The sequence below is a fragment of the Canis lupus genome, chromosome 5 (genome assembly GCF_003254725.2).
Source record: "Canis lupus dingo isolate Sandy chromosome 5, ASM325472v2, whole genome shotgun sequence".
Classification (NCBI taxonomy): domain Eukaryota; kingdom Metazoa; phylum Chordata; class Mammalia; order Carnivora; family Canidae; genus Canis; species Canis lupus.
In genome coordinates, this window is record NC_064247.1 from 30,261,975 (window position 1) to 30,280,365 (window position 18,391).

An 18,391-nucleotide genomic window follows, 5' to 3' on the forward strand; every position below is an offset into this window, starting at 1 on the left:
TTTTAAGTACAATTTTAACGTCAGTTGACACCTTTTCTACTAAATCTCATCCTAATCTCACCAGAGATGCCTAGACACCAGCACACTGGATTCAATCCACAGCCAAATCATGGACCTAAAGGGCGGAGTGTGGGGGGCTACCTGTCCAGACACACGGCTCCCAGGCTAAAGAGCAGGTGGGTGGTCTTCCAGCCATCTGGCACCACAGAACTGTCCCCTGTTGCAAACAAGGTATGCTTGGCGGAGAGGACTTTCACCACCGCAGCATCTACCTCCGCTGGTAAGAGGCGGGTGATGAGCTGGCCGAGAAGACCCAGCGTGAGGTGGTAGGTCTCATTCAGGTGGCCTACGTTTGAGATGACAACCTGAAACATGAGTGGGAGGACGTGCTCCAGGTCTATCACGGGGACTGTGGGGTCCTGCCGAGAGAGGGAGAGATGCCTGTTTACCATGGAATCCACGTTAATCACAAATGAACCCTGAGCCTGTTCACATCTTATTCATAGCTGGCCAGCTGCCGAAGGGACTATGCGGTGTCTTCACCAACAGCTGCATACGATCACGTGTGAACATTCTCCGGCATCATCCTGTGACACTACATCTAACTATACAGCTCTCAGGGACACACAGATGGTTCTTAACAGGTGGTTTCAGTACACGGCTTTCCAAAAAAATGTATTTTTCCACATATACCACCACCCCTCTTCCAGAGAGGAAAATACCATTTGTCTCTTACCAACTTTAAGGGAGGTAACATGGCTGCTAGTAATCCTAAAATCCTCTTCTGGGAGCACTCAGCAAACACCTGCTCAGGACTTGGAGTAACCGCCTTTTCCTCGATGGACTCCTGAGACAACATGACTGTATTCTCAGCATCTGAGTTATAAAACATCAAATGTTCAGATTTTGCCAGGTTGTGAACACGTACAAATAGGCAAACAAACATGCTGCTAGACCACAGAGACCGTCCTGCTCCAGGAGGCCTTCCCTGACCACCCCACGAAAACGCAGAGCGCCCCCAAGTCTGCTCTCTGGGGCTCAGGCCACTTTCACCTGTAACGCATCAAACCACTGATATGGGTTATCTGTCTGTCTCCCCTGAGGTGTATGCTCACCACAAGCACCCAGAGCTGGACCTGGAGCACAGCAGGTGCCCGGTGAGCACCTGAGGAAGGAGTGAACCACATGTGGACCAGGACTGACCAGGAGAGCTGGCCTGTTATCTGGAAGGTGGAATTACGTGCACTGCACAGATGAGCACACCCCACAGATGGGGCAGGATGCCAGGAGCTCACCTCTGCCTCCGTCAGGAAGCAGGCAGGTGAACAGATGCTGCTGCCGTGGTTGCCCCAAGAGGAGGCTCTTCAACCCATGGCACCTCCATTGACCTTGAAATGCAGCTCTGAGTTTGCCGCAGCCGTCCCCAGGCAGGCAGCTCAGGCCCCCACAGTGGAGCGACACTATCCCTCCAGGGCTCCAGCTCCATGCACCTGTCCATGGGACTCCCCGTGTATTAGCCTGGGGGCTTCCCACTCTGGGGTTTTTGCTCCTGTTGCCCAGAAACCCCTTCCCCACAGGGGAGGGTAGCACAGCTAAAGTTCCTCACAGCCCAACCTTTACGAGGCTTCCTGTGGATACTGTCTATTCCAGTTAAACACCAGTAGGTGCCAGCACCCACTCATCACTCTCTCCTGGACAGAGTCGCATTCCTACTCAGATTACACTGACCTTAGTCTCCACCTTCCCAGACTGCAAGCTCCATGAGAGCAGGAGCTATATGTGTGTGTGTGTGTGTGTCTGCCTGCCTGTTTTCTCTGCTGTACCCCCCACACTCTAGCAGACTGCTTGGCACACAGAAGACACAGTAAATTCGGGAATCACAAGGGAGGAAAGCAGACAAAGTGAAGGGAAGTGGACTTTCAAAGTGTTATCAGTACCACCGATGCAAAACTGAGAAACCAGGAGCCCCTGGTCACTAGCCAGTGCAATACATCACTCAGGGATAGGTCTGTGAGCATTTAAGATAGAAGAGATGAAGGTAACGATCACAGAGCCTTTACCTGGAAGCCTTGCAGGGGTGCTACCATCTGCAGGTGTGTCTGAGATTGGAGTCTGGCATGAAGGACCATTCATTAAGGATGCACCTTCTTCATCTGCCTTACTTCTCTGCCTGCTATCTAAAGGTCTGACTTCCTTAGGACCATCTTCCTTTCCCTGAAAACAAAATGTAAAGGAGTTTGTTCATTAATGCTGTCATACAATTTTTAAAATCATTAGCCAGTCTTTAGAGACTGAATTACTTTTGAATTCCATAAGAAAATGTCCCTCATTCCTGATGACAAATCTATGCTCTAATTAAGACAGTAATCACTGCACTCCATCCCCCAAACATCTCCCATATGCCCCTGTGCCAGCTGCAGTCTCACAAGCAATGACTCCACTATAAACCTCTAATACGTTCTACTGAGCTTTGAGAAGCCATGTATGGAAGGTTCTTCCCTTGGGAAGAAGAAAAAAACAAAGACATTATCTTTGGAGTTCCTTCTACCACACAGAGCTGGTCTATACCTCTGGGAATTCTACTTTAGCAAGGAAGTAACAAGGAGCCTTGTTACAGGGGCTCTCACTGGAGTGGGAGGGTTTCCTGGGTTCAAGAGTCGGGCAGTGAGCCGCTCAGACTGGCAAGAGGACAGCTCTTGGCTTGCATTTCCTGAGACCTTTTTCCTTGAACTAGGGAAAGCCTCTGTGGATGAGCCTGAAACATCTTTCTGCAACAAAAATTAAGGAAGCACTCAAAGACAAGGGCATGGACAGACTCAGAGGCCAGTTGGAAGGAGCTTCCACTCACTCACTAAACATGGGACAATTTCAGCATCAAAATATGTAATGAAAAATAGATTTTAAAGATTTTGGTTTTAAGTAAGCTTTCTGCCCAACGTGGGGCTGAACTTACAACCCTGAGATTAAGAGTTGCACACTTTAAGGACTGAGCCAGCCAAGTGCCCCGAACAGTCATCGATTTTAATCTATGGAATAAAAAGAAATCCATCCAGGTCATTCTGACAGATTAATGGACAAGAGGAAACACAGGGAGCGGAGTGCTCATGGGTGGCATGTGTTAAGATGCTAGAGGCTCAAAGGAAGACACAACTATTTCCAGGCTCAGAAGTGAAGACTGTTGCTACTGACAACGTCCTCTCTGCCTCATCACCATCTCTGGGTGGTTAAAATGCTGCCTGGAGAAGCTGTTTTGTGGTCAAAAGTATTGACCACTCTGAAGCTCAGACCGCCTGTCTTATGCTGTCTCTCTGCCGAATGAAGGGGATGGTTTTCACCAGCCATCATCGTTTCTGTGTTCCTCTAAAGGACAATGGGATCAAATCCCACCAAACGGGGGATCCCTGAACCAGGAAACACCAGCTGCTCCTCAGGTAAAGTCAGGGGGACTCACAGCACCAGCTCAAGTTTCAGAGGCAGCATTGCAGAACATATGCTGTGCTCTTCCACAAAACGAACCTTAGGATTGCGATCACAGGCTCCACCTGGATCCAAAAGGCTTTCCTTCTACTCACACAGGAACACGCAAACCACTATATCCATTCAGAAAGCAGAGCGCTTAGTATTACTGGTCTACTGGCTCACTATAAAAATAGCTTCAAGGGCCGCTGGGCGGCTCAGCTGGTTAAGCATCTGGTTCTTGGTTTCTGCTCAGGTCATGATCTCAGAGTCGGGAGATGAAGTGTGGGTATGGAGTCTGAGATCCTGTCTCCCTCTCCCTCTGCCCCACAGCCACGCACGTACCCTATCTCTCTCTAAAATACTAACAGCTTCACATATGAGGTGTTCACCATGGGCCAGGAACTCACCTCCTTAGATGCATAGTCTTCCTTCCTTATACTCCCACCAGAAGGCAGGTAACAGGTAGCACTGACATGGAATTTACTACAGACACTGTTTTAAGCATTGTACACACATTAGCTGGCGATGTGATATGTGTAAATCCTCAGAATAACCCTATGGGATGGGTACTACTATTCTCACCCCATTTCGCAGACAGGAAAGTGAAGCAGATTGTGGTAATGTGCCCAGGACCTGGAAGAGCAGTGGCTGGAACCCAGGGTCTGGGTCAAGAGTCTGTGCCTCAACCTCTCTGCTCTGCCCCCACCCCTAAGTGGCTCCTCGTTTCGGCCTGAGATTTCTGTGTAGTAATACACTGTGACGTACACTGTAGCACATAGAAAGGCCTGTATGTGGCAGGTCCTCAGGGCCCCAGACAGCTCTCTCCTCCTCTGCCGTGTGGGTGGGCACAGTGACGGGTGGGGCCCGACTTTCTGGACTAGGTTCACCATCTGGCAATATACCAAGGAGAGCTAGAGCTTTCAGACCTGCATGGGGAGCAAATGAGGGAATGGTTAGAAGTTTTACAGTGAGGTCATTTCCTGCAAATGCCATACATCATTCTACACTGCATGGAGAAAGATGGCTGGGTTCCCCACAAACCAAATCGAAGCGCACCAACACCAACCTCCCTGGCTATCCACATCTAATTGGCTCCTGACATCAAGCACCTAAAGCCTGAGGAGGCATGCCTAGACTTGATTAACAGCAGAAGACCAAAACAAGACAGGACTGCCTTCACAGAAGTCATTAACATGACAATGCACAGTAGCCCCACACAATCAGATGTCTACACTCCCACTGACAAGCTCTGAAGCACTGTGCACGTGCTGCCCAACCAGGTGTCCCTACCTCACACCAGAACAGGGAACCTCGAACTCCCAACACCTCAGAAGTGGAACACGCACATTAGGTTCTCCTCAATGCCCCTCAGTAAAGTCAAAGTCAGCCAGGTATTTTACTAATCAAGCAACTATAACTACAAACGGCCCTCATCCAGAATGCAGTTACGTGGAGATCTGCACACCTGGGTCAAAACAATACTCCTTTGGCAAAGCTAAGCCAAGCAGGCTCAAACACCAAATGTTTCATCCACAGACATTAAGAGTCTTAATTACTACTTTTTTTTACATCTTCACATGAATATTTTAGAGAAATTAAATGCATTTTTAATGTCATTTTTCTCAAATGCACATAGGAATGTGGACTGAACTCAGAAGCAGGTGAACTCGGAACTGCTTTCTCCCTTGCCTGGGGTAGAAAGTGGGTCGGGCTGCCTCTCACCAAGCACAGAATTCCACTTCTGCAAAGGCTCTTCCCACCCAAGCAGCTGAGAGTTGTCCTGGTCCTATGCACGAGGAACAATTACCTTTTCCCTGGTGAGCCTTCATCAGACAGTCCCCGACAAGCTGCATGCACTGGCTCCGCAGCAGGCTGGCACTGCCACGGTCCTGGGGATTCAGCTTCTCACCATCCACGTCCTCTGCACTGGCCAGGTGGGCGCTGTAGAGAGCCAGGGCAGCAAAGAGCAGCCAGGCGTAGTTGTGGATGTACGGCTGGATAAGCCTCTGCCGGTCGCTGATCCGGATGGTCACCATCGGGTGGGCTGTGACGCCGTGGGTGGGCAAGTGGCTGCAAAGGCAAGACATGCTCATGGCGTACAAGCCTTTGTAAGGGCTCGAAAAGAAGGCAGCGCTCAGGGTCAGCACTGGGCACTGTGACCTCTAAGGCTGTGGTAACTGAAGTTTAAATACCCTTTGCCTAGAACAACGAAGCAACACAAACACTGTACAAGCCACTTCAGGATCTCATGCCCCCTTCCCTACCCAGGCAAAACAATGGAGAGCAGGAGCCAAGGAGCCCTCACTGTGAAATGCTTAGAATGTGATAATATCATTTTGGTAATGTGAGAAAACACTCATAATTTTCAGAGATGGATATGGAATGGAATGCATATGAAGGAAATGATCTAATGTCTGTGAATTGCTTTAAAATACTGTAATAAAGGAAAAAAGGAATAGGCTAAGCACATACAGCAAGCTCTGCCTAGCTGTGGAATCTGCGTAGGGGATTCAGAGTACAAGCATCTTTACTTGTGGGTGTGTTTTAAATCTGTTATAGTAAAAAGGTTTTTATCACTGAGGAAAAAAAAAAAGGCGAAGGAGTACACAAAGAAGGCACTCTGTGGCCAGAGGTCATCGCAGGCATACCCGTAAGAGTATCTCTTTGCCGCGTAGCACCCGTAGCAAAGATCGAAGTCATCACACACGTTGCAGTTCATCCTCCGGCCGATGATCAAACCCTGGCAGTGGTCACAGGTAAACTCCATGCTGACCATCTCATGATCATCTCCATGGCCCTCGGGCTTCACCCCACCTGAGGAAAGAACATCAGCATGAGGTCATCGGGCTAAGGGCTTCCAGAAGTGCTAGTTTCCAAACACTAACTATCCAGAAGCAGGACTCTGCCAAGTTCCTGCTCAGGATGTGAGGGGCCACAGGCATGTTCTGGATCCGGGCTGTCCTGCCCAGGGCTCCCAGGACGGAACTTCTCAGCCATGTACCAGGGATAGACTCCTAACAGCCCCACACAGCCCCACCAGTTCCCATCATGACCACCACCTGACAGAGAATACCTGTGTACCCACCGTGAGCCGTCTCCTGTGTGACCCCTCCTCTGACAAATACGAAGTGTCTGCTGTGTATTCCTGTTAACAAGCACTGAGGAGTGACCAGGTTTTTGCTCTCACTTTTTCATTCCAGAACCACAGACTCCACAACCTCAAACCCAGTGAGTGAGAAACTGTCCATGTCCTGTGTGGTCCAAGCAAGCTCCACCACATCCTGCTCACCACTCCGGGCAGCTAACCCACTTCTGCTCCTACTGCCGAGGACCTGGTCCAGGCACTAAGTCCCTTGTCGCTGCTGTGACTGCCTCCCTAAAGGACACTCCCATAAGGCCAGAGCACCTTCCTCCAGCAGAAGTCTGCTGATGTCAACACCCCACTGCCCCAGGGTCCAGGTCTGGGAGCCCCCGTCTCAGCCCATCACTCAGCCGGAAAGACACTGACACACCACAGATGCTCACTCCTGGGCCTGGACTCACGCTGTGTCTTCACATCACACAGCTCTGACTTTCTTCAGAGACCGAGTCACATTGTACCTCCCGCTGCCTCCCGAGCCGTCCCTGCAACAGGGATTGTGGCTACTTCTGAACTTGTGTGGCCTGAACTCTGTACCCCCCACCTGTACCCCAGCATGCACACCCTTGTCCTGGGACGTACACTGTGCGAGGACATCCAGGCCCCTGCTAAGACTGTAAGTGCTCCCAGGACAGGGCGGTAGCTTGCACAATGGGGCTAGGCACACGGCTGCTCAGACTGTCAATTTGCTGTACATCAGGTATAGTCAAGAATTTCTGAGAGCTGCTTTCGTGTGTATATCTACTTGTAAACCCTGCATGATTCAGAGAGAAAAACTGTTCCGGAAACTTAGCTGAATGTACATTCAGTGGTGCTGTGTGTTCACCGAGTACCTACACCCAGCAGGAGGGAAGACAGAAGCACCTCAGGTAATAGCTATGGAGCTTCTCGTTCACTCAGGGAGATAAGGCTCCTATCTGCCCATGGGTCAGGTTATACCACCAGCAGTATTTCTATCTCGCACAAGAGGTGTTACACAAATGATAAGGTCACAGAAAATAGAGCAATGACTGGCTCGGGGGTGGCACATACCTAGGAAGCAAGTTTTGCAGAGATCCATGTCACTGCACTGCAGACACCGGTAGCGGTGCCAGGGGGCAATCTCATCACAGCCATCACAGGAGATGTCCACGTTTAGCAGGTCGCAGTAGCGAGCAATGAACATGTGCATCTGTAGGGAGAGATACACACAATTAGCCCACAGACTTTCCGATGGGGCCAAGACTCATCAATCAAGCCGTCCTCCAACAGGTACTTAAGATCCACCACGCAGCCAGGGGCGAGGGTGAGGAGAGGGAGGAGCCTGGAGTCTACTGGGGAATCCCTTTGAGGACCGCACAGGGTGACAACAGCTCTGATGTATGAAGTCAGGGGCCAAGGAAACCCTGCAGAGGGCACCAGAGACTGTCAGGAAAGGTCATGGGGCAAGACCTGGTTGAGACCCGAGAGATAGACAGGTATCTGCTGCGGGGAGGCAGGTGGCAGGCATGCCAAACAAAATTTGAGTTCTACAGGAAGCATCAAGAGGCCAGATAGCAGTTCCAAAGACTGGCCGCCTCTCAGCACCGGGCTGCAGAATGCAGGAGACCAAGAGACAGGTGTGGTACATGATCACTCGGAGTGTTCTCAAAGTTCCTCTGCTGAGTGGAGGATGGACTGAAGGAGTCCAGGCCACAGCCCCGGAGACCGGTCACGGGAGCAGCTGTCAGAGTACCCTGTGACGGGGCAGGGGCCGCACGGCGCCAGGGGAGACACAGCGGTGCAGGGGGCAGGCCCAAATGGTGTGGCACCTCGGGCACGGACCAGACGCAGGGTCAAGAAAGGTGAGGTCAAGAACATCCAGACTTCTGGCTTGGGGACTGGGTGGGACAGAGCAGTGTTCGGAGAGCAAGCAAGCTGTTTGTACTGGAGAGTGGCCATAGGCCTCGGTACAATTTCTCTTTACAGCCCAGAGTGATGGGACATTAGTCACTAAGTCATAGAGGCCACATCAGCGTGCCCCATGCAAGCCCCAGAAAGGTGCTACGTGAGCCCCGTAATGGCACACAGCAGGCATGCACCACCACAAACACGAAGGACTCTGAGGCAGGAGCCACTTGGTATCACATATTCTGACACACCAACATCTCACATGAAGATAGATGCGGCAGGTTGGTGCACATCAGAACAACAGAATTCCAATTCCGAGTGCACATGGCTGCTTCTGCGCCCGGCAGTCAGCCCGTGATGAAGATCTGGCTCCCGCTCCTACGCCCGCAGGAAGGGAGCATGCTACCCGAGGACGCAAGAACCCAGACCCTTGGGCAATCCTCTCTCTCATTGTAAATTAATAAGCTGGTACTTTATGTCATGCTCAGGCTGCACAAGCCCACGCTCTGAGTCCAGTTCTATCGGAAGGAGCTGTGCTCTGAATGTGGTCAACCCCAGGCCACAGAGCAGAGTTGTCTCCCTAGGATCCACTCAATCCAGGGTTCAGGGACCCCCTCCCTCCCCTCCCAGGCCACAGAGCAGAGTCGTCTCCCTAGGATCTGGTCAATCCAGGGTTGGGAACCCCTCTCACCCCCAGGCCACAGAGCAGAGTCAGTGACAGCATCTCCTGAGGGTGTGAACTAACACTGGGAGCCCTCTGGGACATGGTCTGCTGACATTCCCCTGGGCAGTCTCCTCTCCAAACTCCCAGCCAATCACTTCAGAAAACTCTGGTGAAGAGGTCTTACTTTCCTCTGCTTCTCTGGATCTTCCTGGGCTATTTTTTCATACCAGGCCTCAAACATGCCATCCTGACACTCATCCATCCATTCTGAATTCTGCTTGGCATCCGCGAGCTCATCTTCTTCACTGCACTGGCTGAAAGGACACAAGCAGTAAACAGGATGCCTCTCCCAATAACCCACAGGTGCTGGGTGGCACACTGTCCCACAGGTCTAATGACGGAGCATTTTCAGACTTCCGAGCGAAAGGCACGCACCTCTGGTTTTTAAAAGCCCCCTGATGTCCAGGCTGCTGACGGCCCAGGGCAGTAAGGGAAATGCCCTTTCCGGAGCAGACGACCCTGAATGAGGACTCAGACCCTGCCAGCCTCATGTGGTGAAGCTACCATGTGCTGGCGCTGCAGCCCAAGTGGCTCTGGTGGATCAGCAGGAGAGAGGCAGGCACCCCAGGGAATGGCGCTCCTATCAGCTGCCTGGCCCTCACATGGCACTCAGCCCTGGTTCAGGGCTCCTCATTGCAAACAAGGAGTTTCATACAGGTAATCTCACAGGCTCCTTTTAGATGCAAAGTCATGAATTTCTGTAATTTCGGTTTCTAGTTTGTTTTAGCAACCAGAACCTCAAATATAAAAGGATCTGCTGAACCACAAATGCAAACCATTTACCAACAGACACATTGCTGATTCTGGTGTGTGAACAGACTGCGGTCAGGCCTGCTCACACTCCAGCTGGGTGCTGGGGGACCAGGGCGCAGGGGGTGGGCAGGACTCTGGGCACACCCGTGGGCTCATATGCCACCCCAGCTACGTCCACTCACAGAGGGCGATGCCAGTCTCTGGGACAAGGAATCAGGGTAGTTCTGGCTCCTCTTCCCAGAATGTCTGAGAAAGTGGAGCCTGTACCAAGGCTGACTCACTAACTTCCCCTCCCCATGCTGTCCTTCTCCTGTTCTGTTCTCACTTCTATGTACACGAGTGGCTGATGGGAAGTAGACTCAGGCAGGGTGGAGAGACACAAAGAGTGGGAAGGAAAGAAAATCCGCATACTGTTGTTTCTCACATCCTAAGTCCTTACGATGTGCAAGAGGTTACAAAGGATAAAATCCCACATGCATGTAATCAAAAAATAAAAAGATTCTCCAATTCAATAAGCTCCAAAACCACAGAGGGTCCAGGTCCTCTTGACCCACCTCCACCAGCTTCCAGACCCTTCCATGCAGCTGACACTGCTGTCAACTGAGAAGCATCGCCATCTACCCTCCACCATCACCTCCAGGTGTAAGGAGAGGGAACTGAGGCACAGCGGGGTCAAACGAGTGGCCCAGGGCTACCCAACTCGGTGTCAGCAGAGCCAGGACATGCTCCGGGGAGTATCACGCCAGCAGCTACACTCTGAGCCCTCTGCCTCAGGAACTGCAGGCTGCAGTTCTGGCTTCTTACCTGATCACGCTGTCGTGGACGCTTATATTCTCTTGTGACAGTTTCATGAGGAGGTGTGGTAACCCAATGTCCACAAAGAAAGCGAGATCGCCGGGTTCCCAGCCCATATCCAGAAGGTGGAGCAGGGCTGTCTGCACACAGGACAAGGCAGGCAGCAGCGACCTAGGGGACCCATGAAACAGGGCATTACCCAGGCTGCCCATCACAGGACGCCAGTCAGAACCTGGGGTGTCTGTGAGCAGAGAGCACAGGGGCCAGCCGTCCTTTCAAATTCCCGCATCCCACACAAGCCCCCTTCAAAGGACAGTTTGGCAAGGGTCCTGCAAGTGCGCTGTGAGGCTTCCGCCCAGCCACGCCTGTCTCAGGGTACCCTTTGGACAAGGCCGGGGAGGAAGAATCACATCCTGACAAGGAGCCAGCCCCAAACGAGCACAGGTCATTCATTCAGTGCAGATTGATGAGGGACGAGACTGGGGGATGGCTTCACATTCCTGTCTTAAAACTGCACTGAAACATGAGCAACTACACAGGTCAGGCCACACATTCTCACGGAAACCAAGGGCTGGCCCCTTGAAAAACAACACAGCACATGGGAAAGGCTCGAACAAATGTACCAGTGCCTCCAAGCGACCAACTGGCTCTAGACGGTAACACCAGGGGGTGTCTTTTTTACTTTGTATTTTCCACATTTTCAACACCGAACGTGTATTTCTTTTAAAGTCAGCAAGAATAGAAATGATGTTTTCTGTAGAAATGATAAAGTTATACCATACCTGTCGTTCATGCTGCTAAATTCTTTAACTGCTTTAACCAAAAACAGAACAAACTGGTAGTAAGTGTCTCGAATCTCTTTGCGCAGACGTGCACCACAGCCCTCCATGTGTGCGAAATAACTGGAAGCAGAGGGAAGCACCGATCACTCCGGGGCCGTCACTGAGCTGACGATCATTACTCCTTACGTGAAGCCAGACCGAGCAGCAGCGAGCTGACCATGCGGCGCAGAGGCAGGAGCACAAGGACCAAACTTCAGGGAGTGATAGCTCGAGGCCACCAGTAGTATGGGAAGGCAAGGATTCCTGTTACTCTACGCCCACCCACCCCGTTGGCTCACTCAGCCAGGCCCCTCAGGCCTGCCACTCTCCCCTCACCTGTGACCTTGGCACCCGGGAGACTTAGACATCCATGGTTACCTCCAGGGACCTCCTCCATTCCAAAGGCTGTCCCATCCTTGACCTTGTCCCCACAGTGATGGCAGGACTTCTGAAATCCCAACTTGAGTGTAGCCAGTGGAGGTCTCCTGGCCCTAACAGGTGCCCACTCCCCACTGCTTCTTCCCTCCAAGGCTGGCCTGAGAAACCCTGCCGTTGTATGCAACGTCATGCTGCTGGAGGAGGCCGAGAGGCTGACGGGCACCGCTATACACCACGGGGCGCAGGGCAGCACTCAAACTGCCAGGCCCATGGGCTGGCTTTCCCGCTGTGCATCCCTGTTGGCAGCCTTCCTGCCTCTCCATAAACCGCCACTACTTTTCCCAACCCTTCCTTTTTAACTGACGACTATGTTATTTTATTTTTAAAAAACAGAAGGACCACACAGGCCCCATCTCTGCGCCATTGAACCCACCAACCGGCCTGCTTCTCCGTGCGCCGCACCGCTCCTGCCACCAGATGGTCGCCCTGGCCCTGTCCACACTGACCCTCTGCATCTGCAACCAGCCGTGTCCTCTTCCTGCACTCTGTGAGTCTGGGACTTTCCCACCAGTGTGTGGACACGTGCTAACACCTCTCAAAAACCCTCAGCGGCGCCCCTGCAATTCTGCCTTTCCCTCTGCTTCCACCTAAGGCCAGAGTCCTTGAAGTGGTTGTTTGCCCCTCCACCCCCCCCCCAACCCATCTTCCACTCAAGCCAGTCCAGCTGGGCTCTCGGCCCTGTGGCTCCCAGAGGACCGCAGACAAACCCAGTGTGCCCTTATCTGGCACAAGCTCCTACATCAGCATTTGATACGCTGGCATGTCCTTGTCTTGGCCTTGGCCCCACCTCCAGCCCCTGGTTTTGGATCTTGATGGCCTCTTCCTCTGCCTGAGCTCTGCACACAGAAGTGTCCCTCAGCTCAGTCCTGGGCCCATTCCTGGCCACCTCTGTGCTCTGTCCTGATCATCCAGTCTCGTGGCTGCAAAGACCAGCTACACGCAGACAGTGTGCAAACTCTATCCCTACCCTGGCTTCTCTCCAGAACCTCAGACCCTTAACTCTGTCCTCTGGAACCTTGATTTGGATGTGAAAGAAGCAGCTCAAACTTAACACGCCAAGCTGTTCCTTCCATTCTCTTGCCCTCAGTAAGATGCATCACCATCCAACAACCACTGCAGCCAAGACCCAGCTGCTCCTTTGTCCCGGTTCCTTCCATCTCCACTCTATGCCCAACCCTTCGTGCATCCTGGCAACTCTACCTCCAAAGCAGATCCTGCGTGCCCCTGTTTCTCTCCATCTCCAGGACTATTACAGGGTCCAGAGCCCCCCCACCTCCTGCCTGGCCGGCTGAGCCATTTCCCGACTGTGTGCTTCCATCCACACTTTCCCAGAGTAGCCAGAAACATCTTTCATAAACGTAAAATGCAGCGTGTTCCTTGTGAGCTTAGGATTCCCCAGGGATCTCCCATCTACAACTCAGGACAAAATCCAAACACCTAAAATCCTGTCCTACAAAGACTTACATCATCTGAGCCCCAACTCATTTCCTGAGCTGGTCTCCTGCTGTCCCCCCTCACACAGGCACACTGGCTTTAGTTCACTTCCTGGGGACAAGCCCCCACCTTGGGGGCACGGTTCCTTCTGCCTCCAGTGCTCTACCCTCTAAGCTCATTGGTCATTCATCTCTTTGTTCACAGGGGGACTTCCCAGCCTGCTCCCTGACCACCCAGACTAAGTCACCACATGTCTGGGATGGGCACATTATATGGATGGATGGATTTCTTTGACCATCTGTCTCTCCTCAACAGAACAAGCCCCTTAGAAAAAGAATTTCGTCTGCCTTGTCCACCGCTGCACCTGCATCACCTAGAACAGTGCCGGGCAGTCAATGCTCAGGAAATAGAGTTGCTATTAGAACAATCTTGTGAGGTACTCAGATTAATATCCTTACTGTAAAAGAAAATTCTACATAGCTCACGGCTTTCAGAAGTGTGGGCACCCAGGGAACACAATCCTTGCTGTCTGGTAAAATAAAGCTGAAAAACTCACCAGGAGAAATAAACAGATTTCTGGTATTTATTTACTAAAAGGATAGAACCCATTTCTCCTTAGGATGAAAGAATTGGCCAAAAACATAAATTTGTATCCTATGTGGAAATAATAGTCACTAATTAAAGACAATCGTCAGGATTTCTCTGAAATGAGCCCTGTTTTCCTGGCAGATCTGTAATTGATCCTTACTTGGTAAACTCTTTCTGGCAGGTGAGAAGCTCCATCAGGAAAAGTATACACGGCGGGTGGAAGCAATGAGGCCGTCCCAGAGACTCCGTGCAGTACTGAATGATCCTCAGGACCTCCAGGATGCTCTGAGCTTGAGCTTTCCTCAAGGCAAGAACCTTTACGACACTGAAGACAGAAGACAGTCAGGGCCTCCGAGAGAACCCACGATTGCAGCACGGAAACGCGGAGCTGCTCCTGGGAGGGCGGTCCAGCACCCGTCTGTTACGTTCAGCGCTCAGCAGCAACAGGGACAGCTCATATCAACAGCCCAAACTAATTCATTAGTTAAAAAAGAACTGTGATATTTTTACTGCCCCACAGAGACAAAGTTTTAATTCTTAAGGCAGGAAATTAAAACATGCAATACTTCTGGAGATGCAAGCCCGCTGACAGATATTTTGTCAGAAAATCTCAAATCCTAAATTTATCCCAGGATTAAAATAAGACACATTTGTAAATGGCATCCTCCAAAACAAAATTTTTTTTTTATCCTAGTAGTACCTTACTGAGATACAATTTACGTACAGTATAAGGTACAAACCTTCAGTGAAAAAATACTTCTTTACAAGAAAGAATCACCCAACTTCATCTTGAAGGTTCTAAAACAAATCCTGACCCCTCCCTCAGCATGAACGTGAAGCCCCTGACTGGCCCAGGGAGGGGAGGGCACTGCCCGGCTCACCTCTCATGAGAGAGGGACTGGTCCTTAATGAAGTCCAGGACATCCTTCAGCACGGGGTATTTCTCCTTCACGGTGGGCACGGGTCTGGCCTCCTCCACTGACCGGAAGGAGAGCAGTCGAAGTCGCCCTCGGGTGAAGGGAGGCCGCCGGGCAGGAGCGGAAGGTGAAGAGGGCTCTTCAGCAGTGGCAAAGGACACCTCAGTGGCAGGGGGGCCACCGCTGGGCAGCAGCTTCAGCGGCACATCTGAGCTAGGACCCCCACTGCTTGCGGCAAGGGTGCCTGTGTCCATGGGAGACTCCGAGGCCTGGAAATGCTCCTCCACCACAGAGCTCGTCCTTGGGCACCTGTCGCAGGGCTGCAGGTGATCTGTTTCTACTGCAGCCACCAGCTTGTCACAGCTTTCTTTTGAACTTACTCCCATGGGCAAAAATCGTAGTAACAGAAGACTCTTCTGAATACACTCTTTTGCTAAATGCAGAAAGCAAAGAAAGCATGGAAAAAAGTCAAAATTCAACTTACTTTTTTTTTTTTAAGACCTTATTATTTATTTATCCATGAGAGACACAGAGAGAGGCAGAGACCCAGACAGAGGGAGAAGCAGGCTCCCTGCGGGGAGCCTGATGCGGGACTTGATCCCAGGACCTGGGGATCATGCCCTGAGCCGAAGGCAGATGCTCAACCACTGAGCTGCCCAGATGTCCCAAAACTCTACAATTTAGGACAAGAAATACTTCCATTAAAAAAGTGGCATATGCATCTTCTGAGGAAAACAAACTTCTATGTCATATACAAATCAAAACTTTCCCAGCTCTGTTTTCTTCCCTTTTTTAAAAAAATATTTTATTTATTTATTTGAGAGAAAAGGAAGGAGAGAGTATACGTGAGTGAGGGGAGGAGTGGGGGGTGGGGGGTGGTATGAGAATCTCCAGACTTCCTGCTGAGCAGCGAGCCCAACACAGGGTTTGGTCCTATGACCCTGGGATCACGACCTGAGCTAAAATCAAGAGTTGGCTGCTCAACTGACTGAGCTACCCAGGTGCCTCTGTTGTGGACATTTTCTAACATACAGAGAGAAAAGACTATAAGGACCCATCATGCACACCTGACCCTGTCTCCTTTCACCAGCCACCCTCTCCCTGGTTTATTGCCATGCAGATTGCAGGCACCATACTTTCATCTAAAAACTTTAGCATTTTTCTAAAATAGTAATAGTTTCTAACAGAACTATGATATCACTAAGACATTAACCGTAATTCCTTAATCTCACTGAATATTCAGTGAGAGCACACTTTAAAAACGTAACAAGAGGGGTTCCTGGGTGGTTCAGTCGGTGAAGCGTCTGCCTTTGGCTCAGGTCATCATCCCAGGGTCCTGGGATCAAGTCCCTCATTGGGCTGCCTGCTGAGCAGGGAGCCTGCTTCTCCCTCTCCTTCTGCCTGCCACTCCCCCTGCTTGTGGTTGAGCACTTTCTCTGTCAAATAAAATCTTTTTATTTTTTTATTTTAGTTTTTTTTAAAGATTTTATTTATTTATTCATGAAAGACACAGAGAGAAAGAGAGGCAGAGACACAGGCAGAGGGAGAAGCAGGCTCCATGCAGGGAGCCTGACGTGGGACTCGATCCCGGGTCTCTAGGATCATGCCCCGAGCCAAAGGCAGCGCTAAACTGCTAAGCCACTGGGGCTTCCCTTTAAAAACAATTTTTAAAATATAAAAAACAAAAACACAATAAGATGTAGGTCAAAAGCACTTGATGCCTCTCACTTGTGAGACAAGTGCTCTGTCTGGATCATGTTAGAAAACAGTGACTCTCTGGCATTTTCTATTTGTGACCCATCCGTAGAAACCACATCTAGCTCCTGCAGTACTTTCCATAGGTCAACACACCTTCAACTAAAATCACCCCCAAGACAGGCCTCCGGTTTCCCAGGACATGTAACAGAAGGCTCAGCACACTCACCCAGGCTCTCAGGGTTTGCCTCGGCAGCTTCCGGGCCATGCTTTTCTTCTGCCTCATTCCCCAGGTTCATCAATGACTTCTGCTTCATCTCCAGCTGGGGGGCAAAGTTGGAGCCACACGATTACACTGTGGAGGGCGGACTGCATGAGCAGCCACACAAGGACTTCAAAGCACAGAAAACTGTACAATTACTATCCCGCTGCTGAGGACATGGGGTGGAGCTGTGTGGTTTTTCCTAGAAGGAATCCAGGCTTTGAAGCAGTCTTCTTTTCAACTATGCATTGTCGGAGGCGGGGGGTGGGGGTACCCCAGATCCTATTACTTAAAAAATCATGGGGCATCTGGGAGGCTTAGTCGGTTATGCGATCAACTCTTGATTTCAACTCCGGTCATGATCTCAGGGTCGTGAGATTAAGTACCCCATCAGGCTCCGGGCTCAGCAGGGAGTTTGCTTCCTCACCCTGCTCATACTCTCCCACTCTCTCAAATAAATAAATAAATAAAATCTTAAAAAAAAAAAAAAAAAAAGTAGAACACTGGGGCTGGAGGGGCCCTTATCTAAAGCCGACCTGGTACAGACAGAGCAGAGGAGCTCTAGAGCAGTGCAGGGACTGACTGGGGTTCCCCACCCAGGTTGGTACACACTGGACCACAATCTGATCTCCATTCTACCCTGTGTGAGGGGACCTGTGTAAGTGAGGCTGGGCCTGCCGGGCAGTGAGCAGTGCTCCTGGTAGCAGCACAGGTGATGGTCATGCTGTGCGCCACAGTGCTCATAGCCCAAGCACAAGCCATGTGTGACGTCTGGGAGGCCAAGGTCTGAGAGAGAAGGCTGGCATCGCATTTAGCCATCAGCAGTCTGTCCTACCCTAAAGCAGAGGCACAATCTATGCTGTGCCTCGTCAACTGCCAAATTCTTCTGCTTCAAGCATCTGTGGTAGGCGGCTTTATCAGAATCTCTTTTTCTTAAACTGCTACTATTACCTTAGTGTCTCATCAACACTGCCCTGACCCTCCTTTTACCATTCTGACAACACCTTTTAGTTTCTCTCGGGAGACTCTGTCCATCTCAGGTCTCCACCTACCTATCCTGTACATACTGAGCACCAACTACGTTCTCATCATTGTGGTCCCTGGTCAAGCCTCTCTGGTTCCTGGGTAAACTCATACATTAAGAAACCCCACTGCCAGTGATCTGAAGCTACCTGTACCTCTGTTTTGACATTTCTGTGAAGCACCAGCCAGTTAGATTCTTCCAGGTTCACTGACTTCTCCAGCCTGGTGTCTCAGATCACCTGTGTGGCCCCAGAACAAATTCACCCCACTCTACTCCCAGATCAAAGGCCATTTCCCCAGTCTGGTCAACGCTTCCACCAAATGGGACAAGTCACCAAACCGGGAATATGGGAAGGGTCTTGGGACACACCACCGTGCACGACTCACTCCAGCCACAGAATCTGACCATCCTACACCCAGGAGCAGCCGCTGTGCTCATCTAAGAACTGCAGCTGGTCTCCTGCTCTCAAGTTC

At 51.0% G+C, this 18,391-nt stretch overlaps 1 protein-coding gene across 4 annotated transcripts in view; it reads right to left on the reverse strand.

The window, feature by feature from the left end:
* Window positions 1-18,391, reverse strand: part of ZZEF1 (zinc finger ZZ-type and EF-hand domain containing 1) — a 101,311-nt gene that overhangs the window by 22,874 nt on the left and 60,046 nt on the right. For all 4 annotated transcript variants that reach the window (XM_025461944.3, XM_025461943.3, XM_049110057.1 and 1 more), the window contains 13 exons: window positions 16,862-16,955; window positions 14,902-15,370; window positions 14,181-14,345; window positions 11,522-11,641; window positions 10,749-10,910; window positions 9,316-9,445; window positions 7,631-7,769; window positions 6,108-6,273; window positions 5,267-5,529; window positions 4,225-4,385; window positions 2,061-2,214; window positions 737-876; window positions 142-419 (listed from right to left, as the gene is read on the reverse strand). In XM_025461944.3, coding sequence (XP_025317729.1) covers window positions 142-419; window positions 737-876; window positions 2,061-2,214; window positions 4,225-4,385; window positions 5,267-5,529; window positions 6,108-6,273; window positions 7,631-7,769; window positions 9,316-9,445; window positions 10,749-10,910; window positions 11,522-11,641; window positions 14,181-14,345; window positions 14,902-15,370; window positions 16,862-16,955 — 2,441 coding nt within the window. The remainder of the gene's footprint in view (window positions 1-141; window positions 420-736; window positions 877-2,060; window positions 2,215-4,224; window positions 4,386-5,266; window positions 5,530-6,107; window positions 6,274-7,630; window positions 7,770-9,315; window positions 9,446-10,748; window positions 10,911-11,521; window positions 11,642-14,180; window positions 14,346-14,901; window positions 15,371-16,861; window positions 16,956-18,391) is intronic.